The sequence below is a fragment of the Sebastes umbrosus genome, chromosome 12 (assembly GCF_015220745.1).
Source record: "Sebastes umbrosus isolate fSebUmb1 chromosome 12, fSebUmb1.pri, whole genome shotgun sequence".
NCBI classification, from domain to species: Eukaryota; Metazoa; Chordata; class Actinopteri; order Perciformes; family Sebastidae; genus Sebastes; species Sebastes umbrosus.
The window spans coordinates 26,055,610-26,069,076 of NC_051280.1; the positions used below are offsets into that span (position 1 = coordinate 26,055,610).

At 41.7% G+C, this 13,467-nt stretch overlaps 1 protein-coding gene across 1 annotated transcript; it reads left to right on the top strand.

The window, feature by feature from the left end:
- Positions 1-4,160: 4,160 nt before the first annotated feature.
- Positions 4,161-12,589, top strand: si:ch211-252f13.5. The gene is made up of 6 exons (XM_037786239.1): positions 4,161-5,166; positions 6,725-6,930; positions 7,277-7,447; positions 8,217-8,369; positions 9,004-9,070; positions 9,252-12,589. Exons 1-6 carry the CDS (start codon positions 4,476-4,478, stop codon positions 10,829-10,831), a joined length of 2,868 nt encoding a protein of 955 aa, XP_037642167.1. The 5' UTR covers positions 4,161-4,475; the 3' UTR covers positions 10,832-12,589.
- Positions 12,590-13,467: the final 878 nt, after the last annotated feature.

A 13,467-nucleotide genomic window follows, 5' to 3' on the forward strand; every position in this document is an offset into this window, starting at 1 on the left:
CTTGCCAGCGCTGCCTCTGTACCAGATATTATAGCTTAACTTCCTGTGAAATAAGGAAGTAGATTAAGCTGCATTTCTGGTAAAGCAGAGCGGGGTTTACTTTTCTAATTGTGTTGCACATCTGTGGTGCTAAGTGACCACAATGTACTTGCCTCTTCTCTTCATTTTCTCACAGTCCTACACAACCTATTTTGCATGATTACACCGGTCCTCAGGACTTTGTGAGCATATGTAGAGTATTGATTAACATATCTCTTACTCTCTTGTTAGGTTTGTTGTACCTGTCAGGAGGGGATATATTACACCTTTGTATGAAGTATAGGGAGTTTGGTGGCAAACTTCCTGCATGGCTCTTGAGGTCTGCTCCAACACTCAGTTCTTTTAAAGAGGACCTATTATGCTTTTGTGCTTTTTCCCTTTCCTTTAGTGTGCAAGTCTGCAAAGTTACAAAGCCCAACGTCTAAGCCAAAGGGAGTTACTCTCCCCCACAGAAACACTGCTCCTGAACTGCCCGAAACACCTTGCTTGAAGTCCCGCCTTTTCTTCTGTAACCTGGTGATGTCACCAAGTAACACATTTGCATAATACCTGCCTAGCGGCTAGTTTGGATCGCCCTCAAACAAAGCTAGTTAGAGCGGAGCTGGAGCAGAGTCCGAAGAGTTTGGTTCACTTGACCAATCAGAGCAGACTAGGCTTTTCGGGAGGGCGAGGCGCTCAAACAGAGCGTTACAGACACAGGGCGAAAAGAGGTGCTGCAGCACAGCCGGTATGAGAAAAATAGGTGTTGTTTTGAACATTAAAGCATGTAAACATGTTCTAGTAGAAACCCAAAATACAAGTGTGCACCTGAAAAAAAGCACCATAGGTCCTCTTTAAAATTTCTTGTTGCCAGTGCTTCAAAAAAATATTTAGACCTATTTATTCATATATTCTACTGTATTGTAACTTAAGTGTAATTCTTACTCTCCTATTTTTTGTGTTTAGATAAATTGTAACACTACTTTATTTTACTCTAACTCCTAATTTTGTGCATCTTTTCATTTCACATTGTGTTTCTTTTATATCTTGCATTAATGCCGTTATATGTTGAATGTAAAAAGCTTGCCTGAACAAGGTCTGATAAATCAGTATGACTGGAAACACCTGTGTGCGTTTTCATGGGTGACTTGAGGTAATGTTGCATCATACTAAGTAACAACTTACAGGGTTTGATGGAAGAAACAAGATTAAAGACACTGTTGTTTTATAAGATCCATTTTATTGATGGTCTGCGGGGAAATTAATTCAATGTGTGGTCATAATGGAGGCTGCAGTTGGTGGTGCCGTTGGCTGGGAGCGTGTCTAAGTTACTTTAGCCTTATGAAACCCCGTGACCCGCCCTACTCTGCCTCTGATTGGCCCAGCCTGATATTTTGACCCTGACCCTAAATAATCTCAATCCTCATGCCTAAACCTAAGCAACCCAACCAACATGGAGCTGAGGGATGACCCACCTATTGACTTCTATAGCGTTAAATTGACAGGTGTTTCTATTATTCATTGAGGGAAGGCAGAATAACGGAAACAGCTCTCTGTATAATGCACCACAAACTGCAGCGTTTCAAAATGATCGTAAAGTTGAATGAAAACAGTTTCAACAAAGCTGAACGTTGTAACCTTCATGAAGGGAGGATTTATTGTAGGATGTTTAGTTTTACCTTGGTGTACCTAATAAACTAGCAACTAGGTGTATGATGTGGCTGCAGCTAGAGCAAGACACTGATGATAATAGCATCACTATGAATAGTGCAGACAATGAAAGAGATGCATGAAGTCCCATGCAGATATTAACAGCCTCAGAAGTTCTTGAAGTGGTTGTGGACGTCAGTTTGTCGGGTCTCTTCTTAAGCAGAGTTAATGTCAGTAGCTGCTCTCAGCATCATGTGTGGTCTCACTTTAGCTTAAGTGAGTAAATTAGTAACCATGTCTAAGTGTCACCCTGCAATCACCTGCTGCGTATGTACATGTGTGTGCATCATCAAAGTTTTTAAGAAAACCCAAAGTTCCTGACTCAATATATTCCTCATGTGAGTGTTTATAAGCAGATTATTTATAATAAACTACTTCTGAGAGGTGGAGGATTTACATACTGAATTGCATATATTCAGTGTGTGTGTTTGTGTTTATGTCTGACTTCCATTTTTGCCCCGAAAATGAGAAGAAGGGGAAACATTTATGTGTTTTTAATGTGGGTTAAAGCTTTAATCAAAGCCACGTGGGGTTAGGGAAGGGAAATGAGAGTAATAAAGTTTACATTTTACAGGAGAGGCACTTTTGGCTCCAGAATATCACAGAGTCCCACCACTGCACCCTAATCTAGTACTACAGAAGACATCAAAGCTTTGGTGCCATATAAAGCTGATATTTTAATTCTGACAGGGCTTGTTAAACACCCACAGGGCTGATCCTATCATCAACATAGATGGCAAAGAAAATAGAAATAAAGAGCTATTTTCCCTTTGAATAATATAGTTACAAGTGAAAAAGCCTATAAAGTAAATGTCTGACATTCCACTGGACCATATGGAGCTTCCCAGTTAACTTCTAGGAACTGTGCATACAAAACTGCTCATGAATGACCCATCGAAGTGTGAGAACAAAAACAACATTAGAATCGTCCAAATATCTACCACATGCACAGCTTCAATCGGAATAGGAGTGACTCTCTGGAGTTGGTATGTCCGGGAAAGCTACGGGTTAATTTAAGACTAGGAGCAAAAAGCCTGTTGCCAATTAGGAGCAGTGAGCGCCACATGTGGCCTAGACAGAGCTATCTCCAGAAGGGGCAAAGGGGGCAGAAACCTGAATGTCTGTGCAACCACTTGTTCAAGATCAGTTGGCACTTAAATGTATGGACAATTACTAATTTAAGGTTTTTTTTCCCTCTTGAAGACAGTTTCTTGGTGGAGCTGTGGTGCCACATCCAATCAAGTTCAGCAAACATCCTGATATGATTTAATGCAAAAAAAAAGTGACGGTATCAAAAACACATTACTACTTTGCAGTTAAATAATTAACAATTATTTTATTCCAACAGGAAGAGTAAATAATGCTTTTAAAAAAACACAACAGTATAAAATATACTCAGTGGTGGAATGTAACTAAGTACTTAGATACAATTTTGAGGTACTTTACTTGAGTATTTCCATGTTCTGCTACTTTCTACTTTCTACTCAACTACATCTCAGAGGGAAATATTAGACTTTTTCACTCCACTACATTTATCTGCCAACTTTAGTTACTTTACAGATTCAGATTATTAATACAAAATAAAATCACATTACAATCAAATTACACATCACAATCAAATTACACATATTACTGGGTGCATTCCATATTCAAAACACACAAATATTGACAATTTGTATAATTTGTATTATTATTATTATTATTATTATTATTAGTAGTAGTAGTAGTGCCAGTAGTGCTCCTGCCATTATTATATTATATTACACTACACTACAATACAATTATTGACCAAAGGATTGGTTTACACACATAAGATGCATTACTCATAAAACAATTACAGTTAATTATACATGTATGTTTTATACTCATAATATACTTACTAGAAAATAGACATTATATTATAAATTATATAAATATAAATGGGTTACATGGTAATGTGTATATATATATATTTTCATTGTTTATAGTCATTCCCAACAGCCTTTACTGGTGCAAAATACAGCATATCACAGATCTGTGGTCCCAGTAGACCACTTACACTTACACACCAAAAACTGACAATAACCTGATATTTTCAGGTGGAATTTCATTTCATTCTCACTGTGCAATATCATTTTCCACTTGTGCAATTTTGTTAATAGTCTGTTTATTGTCAATACTGTATATACTGCTCCTATTTTTATACTTCCTTTATTTAAATGGTTCATATTTTTGGTACACTTTGTTTAGCTCCTTATTTTTTACTGTGTTAGATGATGCATCTTGTTTTTCTGCACTATCCCCTTTGCTGCTGTACACTGCAAATATCCCCACTGTGGGACTAATAAAGGAATATCTTATTTTATTTTTTTATTTCATTTTATTATTATTTTTTTCAATTTATATTATTTTAACTGACATTTTTTTTTTCTGAAGCACTACTACGTCATCACAGTGAAATCTCATTGGTCTACAGCCCTTCTTTGTATAGCTCTTTTTTTTACTGTGTTAGCTGATGCATCTTGTTTTTTTTGCCCTATCCCCTTTGCTGCTGTACACTGCAAATTTCCCCACTGTGGGACTAATAAAGGAATATCTTATTTTATCTTATCACATGGTTAAGATCACATCTGCCTGTTTTACACTCTTTGACCACCAGGTGGTTTAGTGTGCCACATGAAGCCTCCAGAAATGAACCCAATTTGCTGGAAACCTTCAATGCTTCATGCAGCTTCAGCTCGCCATCACTACCTTTCAGCATTTGCAACATGGCACGTGTCTGCACCATATTTTTTTTACTCTGTGTAACATGTTTGCTGCTAAGTGGAGTTGTTGAGAGCGTGTCTGAGGTGTGCAGAGGAGCGCGCTGCTTCTCTTCTGGTCAGGACTGGAGAGGACCGTGCGTCGGAGCGCACTGCCAGGAGCGCACAAAGGAGACAGCAGCAGCTTCCAGACGACAGTTCCACCACTCTGCACAATCCAGACAAGCACAAGTCTATCCAAGTTACCAACAGGATGCTCATTTCAGTCACCACCAAGCCCAGAGTGCACCATTAGCTCCATACACCATCATCCAGCCCCAGCATGGAGGTTTTACGCAGCCAGATGGCACAGATGGCACCAGGAGGACGAACCCTCGGACCATCACTGCGGAGGTGTTCCATCCAGGCTGCGCCGGTGGAACCTGTCCGACTACAGGCTCTCATCATCATCATCAGCGTGCAACGAGTGATGACACTGCAGCGCAAAGGGACTGCAAAGGGATTGAATGTAAACTTCCCCACAGGATGCGCCAGAAGCCCAGTAAGCCATGTGTTGGAGACGGTTGCAGTATGCATGCTGGAGACGACTCATCACCGGTTCATGTGACCGACAGAGCGGCGCAGTTCTTGGATGAGCTGCCAGACTTTGGGTCGGAACGTGGCGCGTGGATACAGCTGACATGTGACATGAAACCAGGTCAGTATATATCAGTCACAATGTTAAGAATCTCCCAGTAAAATAACATAAAGAACTGGCAGCAGGGTTGCCTTTATGTTACTGCAAAATTAACATTATTATACTGTCGCTGAAATTTACAGCTTTGTACTGTTAATTAAAAATACAGTTTTTTAAATTAATTTCACAGTATTTTACAGTTAATTTACTGTTTAAAGATACATTATATAGCTGTTTTTCACCTTTCTTTTACATTATCTTACTGATTTGTTTTAATGCCCTATTTAGGTTTTTACATACATTTTAATAAACATAATTTTTTACCTAGATGAATAGACTTAGCAGGTTACAGTCATAGGAATAGTCACACTAAATACAATTAAAGGCACTTGTTAGGAAAAAGGCTATAATAGACTTGTTGACACTTTCCCCAAAATGTCTGTCTAAAGCTGGCTACAAGCACAGAATGCAAACCAGAACAACATGTGAGTGAAGAACAATAAAACTAATTCACTGATTTTACAATCATGTACAATGTACAAGCCTCACATGTGCAGATCAGGTCCCAGAATTAAAAAAATACTGCATGAAACTGTTACTGATGATACTTTAGACAGTTGATCAGCAGTAAAGTGCTGTTTTTAAGAATGCATTATAGTTCATTATAATAACAGGTTAATACAGTTGAAATCCTGCTGTAAATTAACAGCAATTATTTACAGTGAAGTGATCAGCCACCAAATGGAAAGGAATCTTATTTAAACTGCAGCTTTATCAGTGAGAAAACAATCAATATATCAATCAATCAATCAATAAATACTTTTATTGCCATGTCAACCAGATGATACCAGATGTTTCCATCTTTAGAGACCTAACTAATTTGTAAGCAATGGTACTGTAATCAAAGTTATTTGTATCTAAAGGAATATACAAAACTGGCTTTTTATTTATGCACGCCATTATTTTGCAGGAATAGATGTCTGTTTTTTTCAACTAGCATATATTAAAGAGGACCTATTATGCATTTGTGCTTTTCCTTTAGTGTGTTATATAGTTTTTTGTGCATGTAAAAGGTCTGCAAAGTTACAAAGCCCAAAGTCCACGTCAAAGGAAGTTACTCTCCCCCGACAGAAACACTGCTCCTGAACTGCCTGAAACGCCTTGCTTGAAGTCCCACCTTTTCTTCTGTAACATGGTGATGTCATCAAGTAACACATGTGCATATTACCTGCCTAGCGGCTAGTTTGGCACGCCCTCAAAGAAAACTAGTTATAGCGGAGCTGGAGCTGAGTCTGGTCTGAGAAAAGTAAAGCGTTTTTTGAACATTAAAGCATGTAAACATCTTCTAGTAGAAACCCAAATTACAAGTATGCACCTGGAAATAAGCACAATAGGTCCTCTTTAAGTAAAGTAATAAACTTTGTCTTGTCTAACAGTTGACATGTGACAAGAAACCAGGTCAGTATATATCAGCCTGTCAGTGATCAGCCACCAAATGGAAAGGAATCTTATTTAACCTGCAGTTTTCACAGTGAGAAAACAATCACCTATATGTAAAAGTTGTCTTTCTTTGCCACAGGGACCAATGAGCTCCCCTCAGAGGACGCTCTTGTGCTGCAGCTGCAGCTGTCCAAGAGCCAGGAGAAGCTGGTTGAGGCCCTCAGGGGCCAGCAGGACGAGGTCAAGGAGCTGCAGAGGCTCCTCAGTGAGCAGCAGGGGACGCTGGTCAACCAGCAGAGAGAGATACTGGAGCAACAGACGAGGATGTATGAACAGATGGAGCAAGTAAGGCTGCTGTGATTGATGATGAGGGAGATGTTGGCGGTTTCAGAGAAGCATTAAACATTTATTTAGATGAGGTGGATGGAAAACACATACAGGAGTTTTATTGTGTTAGATACTGACCTCCCTGGTGTGGATCTTTTCCACATGGGGATCAGAGGAAGGGAATGATCTGTCCCGCAATCAAATTGTTATTGTAATTCTACGTAGAGAAGACTAATAGGGGCTGCATGGAATAATCACAAATGTTGTAGTTTGTTTGTTTATTCATATCATAAGTCATGATGATTATAACCATGATCACACTGAACTCGTATTATTTTTATATTTAATTTTTTTCTACTTCCAGGTTAAAGCCCAGTACAACATAATGATGGACAGCATCAAACAGACGTCTCTCCAGAACATCCAGGGGGAGCTAGACAGCCACATGGAAACCATGAGCGGGCAGGTCAGAGCCCACCAAGCACAGCAGGCTCTCTCTCTGCACAAGGTTGACATGGAGGCCAGCGTGATGGAGGTGAGCTGCACGTTGAATCAGGAATGAAGGGTGTGTTTAAAAAGCAACCTGACAGTCAATATGATACCAGATGTTACCATCTTCAGAGAAGATGTAAGAGATAAAAAGTATCTAAAGGAATGTACAAAACTGACTTTACATTTATGCCAGCCATTATTTTGCTGGAATAGATGTCTGTTTTTTTCAATTAGCATATATTAAAGAGGACCTATTATGCATTTGTGCTTTTCCTTTAGTGTATTATATAGTTTTTGTGCATGTAAAAGGTCTGCAAAGTTACAAAGCCCAAAGTCCACGTCAAAGGGAGTAACTCTCCCCTACAGAAACTCTGCTCCTGAGCTGCCTGAAACGCCTCGCTTGAAGTCCCGCCTTTTCTTCCGTAACGTGGTGATGTCATCAAGTAACACATGTGCATATTACCTGCCTAGTGGCTAGTTTGGCACGCCCTCAAAGAAAACTAGTTAGAGAGGAGCTGGAGCTGAGTCTGGTCTGAGAAAAGTAAAGCGTTTTTTGAACATTAAAGCATGTAAACATGTTCTAGTAGAAACCCAAATTACAAGTATGCACCTGGAAATAAGCACAATAGGTCCTCTTTAAGTAAAGTAATAAACTGTGTCTTGTCCTACTTCAACTAGCATATATTAAATGGATTGTACAAGTACACAATATATTTGCAATATATGACATCTGGTTCGCTACTCTGATTAGCCGTCTTTATATGATGTTCTGACCTGACTGTGATGTTCAATGCCGTGTTTGATGCCGTCAGGTGGGGCGCTCCCTGTTGACCTGTGGGAGCTGCGGTCCTGAGGAGTACTGCGGCTTCAGCAGCGGTCACCCTCGCTGTGAGAAGTGTACCATCTGTCCTGCAGGCTTCTTCCTGGTTGCTCAGTGTTCAGTCCACGCAGACAGAATCTGCCAGGTTAGCACTACACTAGTTGAACTCGTGGACATAAACCAGGCTCATACAATATGACAAACCTTTAGCTCAAAACAGAGACAAAACAAAGCTCGTGTTGGTGGGTCCCTGAGTTATAGCAGATGTTCCCTTTGTTGTATCACTGAATAATATCTAAGAATTGTCATGAGAGACAGAAAAAAACTAAAGAAACAATCAAGCAGGAAACTTTGTGTATTTGCAGTTTGGTGCTGAGTAAGAGTTTGGGTTTGTGGATTTTGTTGCTGAAAAAGCTGTCTGCTGCTTCCAAATACGAAGTTATGAGGGGGGTTAGAGTGAAGCAAAACAATGAAGTTGTGGCCAGAAAACCAAAACAATGAGATAAAAGATGTTATGAAACACAGTAGGGTGACTTTAAAGGAACAGTGTGTAACATTTCTATTGGCAGAAATGGAAATAGCCATTCGCGTTTTCGCGTTTTTGCGTCGGCCACCGTAGTTCTCCTACACGCTTGGCACACGGGAGAAGTTTCAGATGGTTGCAATCTGCAACCTCACTGCTAGATGCCGCCAAATTCTACACACTGTACCTTTAAATATGAATCATATCCTAGCTGCTTTAAGATTGATTCAAAGTGTTGATTTGTTCGTCATTACAGGACAGAGATGAATGCCTTGAAATAGGTGATCTGTGTGGAGATCGACAGAGGTGTCTCAATACTCCAGGTGACATGAATTACTCAGAACTTTTGTCAACATTGCCTGCATTTGATTACAACTCTAATGTCTCTAAAACATTAGCACATTTTTCCTCTCTTGCATTTGTTGAACTTAACTTAACTTATTTAGAGGCAATACTTTTTGGGATAAGTTTTGAACTCTCAGCTCTTTGTCTCCCGATCGCCAGGTGGATTCAGGTGCCAGGGCATGACGGAGCGAGAAGTCAACTCAGGATTGTGCGGCCACGGCTACTTCTTCAACTCGGACATGGACGAGTGTCAGGCCTGTTACGAGTGCGACGGAGAACCCGTGACTTCACCTTGTACCTTCACCGCGGACACCGTCTGCACCGGCCCTGCTGCTGCTGCTGGCGACAGCGCCCTCTCTCTGGCCTGGGCGGGAGACGTGAGCCTGACTGGCACAAAAGGTAAAGTCCTGGCTCACGCCTTCCCTAGCGTGCAGCTCTACATCGAGGGAAGAGGCGACGCGAGCCTCCTGTCCGCCGAGGACGGCCGCCTGTTGCTCAGGCAGCACGGTCTGGTCTGGCTGGATGAGAACCTCTCGGTGAGCCACGGCTGTCGCAGCTTCATCCAGTTGTGTCTGCGTATTAACAGCACGGACGGCTCAGAAGGTCGCGACCTCAGCGGCGTTAGGATCGAGCAGCGGGAGGGGAGGTCGCTCCAGAGCGTCAGCATCAGCGGGGTGGCAGAAGTCGCCCCGGATCACATGATCTCCCTCTTGCTCCGGAGCGCCAGCCACCACTGTAACCAAAGCAGTGAAGGTCTGCAGCTGTACAACCCTGCAGCAGCTCCGCTCAGCCTCTTCTGGCTCTCTCATGACACCGGGGCTGTTGCCATGACGGCACAGGCCACGGTGTCTGCACACTACCACACAAACTATCGCCCGGTGTTCCGCACCACCTCCACCTCCGACCCTTACGTGGTGGGGCTGACTCACGATGGCCGTGGGATCCGTTTTGCAGAAAGTGGCACCGTGCGTTTTGTATTTCAGCAGGCGTTGTACTCCATGGGCCAGGCGTGTGTGAGCGAGGGCTTCCAGCTGCTGGCATACATCAACCATAACGGAACCGGCATGGAGCTGTGCCGTACCTTCAAACCAGGCGTCCACTATCGAGACACATCCTTATCTCTGTCTGGAGCGGCTAAAGTTGGCTCCGGGGACACGCTGGGCTTTGAGATCCTCTCTCCTGCTCAGTGCAACGTACGTTTCTTTGGCGATGAGACGGGCATCAGCATCCTCAGCTTGGTTTGGGTCCCCACCGCTCTGTCTTCCTCTCTGTCTGCCTCCGTGTCTCACAACGGCCTTCCCTCGGGAGCAGTTCGAAACAAGCCGTTGTTCTTCCGCCAGACCAGTGCTCAGGTGTCCCAGATGGGGCTGCTGGGGAAGGGATTCACCGATCAGAGACGAGATTTTGTCTTCAGGGAGAGCGGCACGGCCAGCTTGGCTCTGGATCTCAAACTCATTCATTCCTGCAACCTGGTCAAGGTGACTCTTCTAAGGCGAAGTGATCCGGAGGGGTCAGGAGGAGGTCGGGAGGCCGAGGGAGCGCGGCCCGTCCCTCTGGCCCAGCAGGTGGGTGGTCAGATGCCTGAGGGAAGCCACTGGGCCAGTGTTAGCCTGCGGGCGTCCTTCCAGGTTCATAACGGCACAGCGGTGTTCTTCACACTGGACTGTGTACGCGGAAGAGTCAACCAGATCAGCTACCAAACAGGAAGTGGAGTGTCAATCCTCTGGGTGGCAGCATAACATAAGAAACTTGACCATGTTGTTTTTATATGGTTTCCAGTCAAATAGACCAGATGTTAAGCCATTTATAGGATGGACTAGTTTCATTGGTTTGATTTTAGAGGAATAATTTGACATTTTGGGAGAGACGCTTATTTGCTTTCTTGCTGGGAGTTAAGATCTTTGCACACCAAGTCCATTTTTTTCCTATGCACCATCTGATAAAAGTTGTTACGCACAGAAACCTTGCACACTGTTTTATTATTCTATTCATTGTGAAAATTCGCAGTACAAAACAATATAATTACTTATGTGGGTGCGATGGGTAGTCCCAAACGGGGCTAATGAATGAATGACATTAGCAAGAAGCTTTTGTTTGTTTTGCGACTATCCTCGATTCCAAGCTCTTCTACAATCATTTGTCACCATCTGTCTTTAAATTCTGCATCTCTTTATTCTTTTATTTCTTTATCGTAAAGTCCTTTGTGCTGGTAGACGAAGTGAATCATTTTATCAGATGACATTTTGGATGATGACGTCTGCATGGACGGTGGCTCTGAGTGGTCAAACAACCCTCTTATGGCTTTTGACAGATTAAAATAAAACGCAGAAAATCAAACTTGTTCCAAAAACTTTAATGTCGGACGAAAGTTTCGGAGTCGGTGATTGACACAATGTGAGGTCGTATTTATTTTTAAACGTGCGACAATTTTGGATGAAAAATACTGACTTGGTGTGCAAAGGCCCTTAGATGATATTATTAATACCACTCTCATATCTGTCTGTTGAATATGAAGCTACAGACAGCAGCCTGTTAGTTTAGCATAACGATTAGAAACGGGGAAACGGCTAGTTTGGCTCAGTCCAAAAGTAACAAAATACAGCTATTAGAAGTAAAACTCACCAATAAACACGTTACATCTTGCTAGCTTAATCTGTAAAAATAGAAAAGTTGAGGTTTTATGCCTGGCTAGATGCTTCCCTTTGCCCCCAGCCTTTGTGCTAAGCTAACGGTCTCCTGGCTGTAGTTTAATGGACAGATGTGAGAGCGATTCTTATTGTCTAACTTTCAGAAAGAAGGTGAATAAGCATATTTACCAAACTTTGAGCTATTCCATTAAGCTGCTTAATCTCGTAGTGAGTAGCCTACAGCTAATATGACTTTTAAAAATATATATATTTGTTTAAAAAAAAGCTCAGATATGACTTTTATTTAAAAAAGGGTTGCATTATGCATCAGTCATTGTATTTATATGCAAGTAGGCAATTAGTAAGCGATTGTGTAATGATTTCTACCGGCTCAAAACTATTTTCTCACGCTTGAGTTTTCTGCTTTTTTCATGTTCAGAAATTCCATGTGCTGCACTTCTGTCTTTTATTTAATTCAGTTATTTTGTTGATGCCAAAGGACCTTCTGCTCATCCCCAATGTGACTACAGCATTTTCTGCTGTCACCATAAGCGGTTCGCTGCCGCTGGCTTCATTCAGGATTGTGTTTTTTAAGAGCATGTGTTTCATGTTAGCCGCCATTTTCTAATGTGAATATCTACTGCATGCCTTGTTTAATGACCACTTTCTGCATATTATGGACTTAAAGAGAGTCATGTGTTTCACTATAAGGCCCATATGTTGACATGAAACTGTCCTGGAGAGACGGCATGCTATCTAAAAATGTAAACACCTTAAGATATAATTACTGTTTACTCAAACTAAACTGTAATTAAGTGTATATTTGATGTTTTATATTAAATCCAATAAAGATAAAATTGTTTTGCCGGATTTTTTTGCTGCTGCCTCTGTGTAAGGACTCTGCTTGGTGACACATGGAGTGCAGTCAGGCAAGTGACCATCGCCTGCCGAGGCGATATTCGCCTTAAAGTTCACCAAAGTTGAACTCGAGCAAAGATGCAAAGATGCTAATTTGCTTCGCCACGGAAAGCGAATGTTTTTGTTCGTCCCTTTGCTCGCATAGAATGGAAGTGAACGGGAGGCGAATGGGATTTCCTGTATGCTCCTATATTTTCCTGAATGTGATGTACCTTAACGTCTCGTTTCCACATAGCTCTGTGTATGCATGCAAGCCAACCGGAATTTCATTCATTTCTAAACCTCCGCGATGTCCAATGTGTTTGCGAAACTCCTAATTTTTTTCATTGCACATTGAAAATTGTAACTTTTGCGGCAGGTTACGGACAGATCGGATGCACCCCAGGAAGTTTGCAAATGCTAGGAAATGCTAACTTCCTTTGGAATAGCTAAAAAACAACTGATTGATGAATGTAATACAGCTCTATTTATAAAAAAGAATTTCCAAGTGAATAGTTTGACGGCATATTTAGCAGTTATGTGAAATATTTTGTTAAAAGACATATGAACCACTGCATGCACTCTATAGCCTATGTTACACAGCTAGCATGCTACCAATGTTAGCATGCCGTCAAACTTTTCACTTAGAAAAAAATGTATAAATGTGACTCGTCTAGACTGGACGGCGGAAATTTTTTTTTACTTCTCTCCCATATCTGCGGTGGCGTTTCTATCCATCTGTAAGGAGATGCATGTCCTTGCGTTGAACACTGGAGGCTGCAGGACACAAAATCGTACGGACACACATCAAAAATGTGTGGAAACAAGGCAATAACGTCACTCGCCATCAT

Excerpts from the sequence above, each read along its gene's own strand:
- si:ch211-252f13.5 (XM_037786239.1), top strand. The coding sequence starts at position 4,476 with ATGGCACGTGTCTGCACCATATTTTTTTTACTCTGTGTAACATGTTTG. Across the intron at positions 6,931-7,276 it reads TGTATGAACAGATGGAGCAA|GTTAAAGCCCAGTACAACAT; the intron begins GTAAGGCTGCTG and ends TTCTACTTCCAG. Across the intron at positions 7,448-8,216 it reads TGGAGGCCAGCGTGATGGAG|GTGGGGCGCTCCCTGTTGAC; the intron begins GTGAGCTGCACG and ends TGATGCCGTCAG.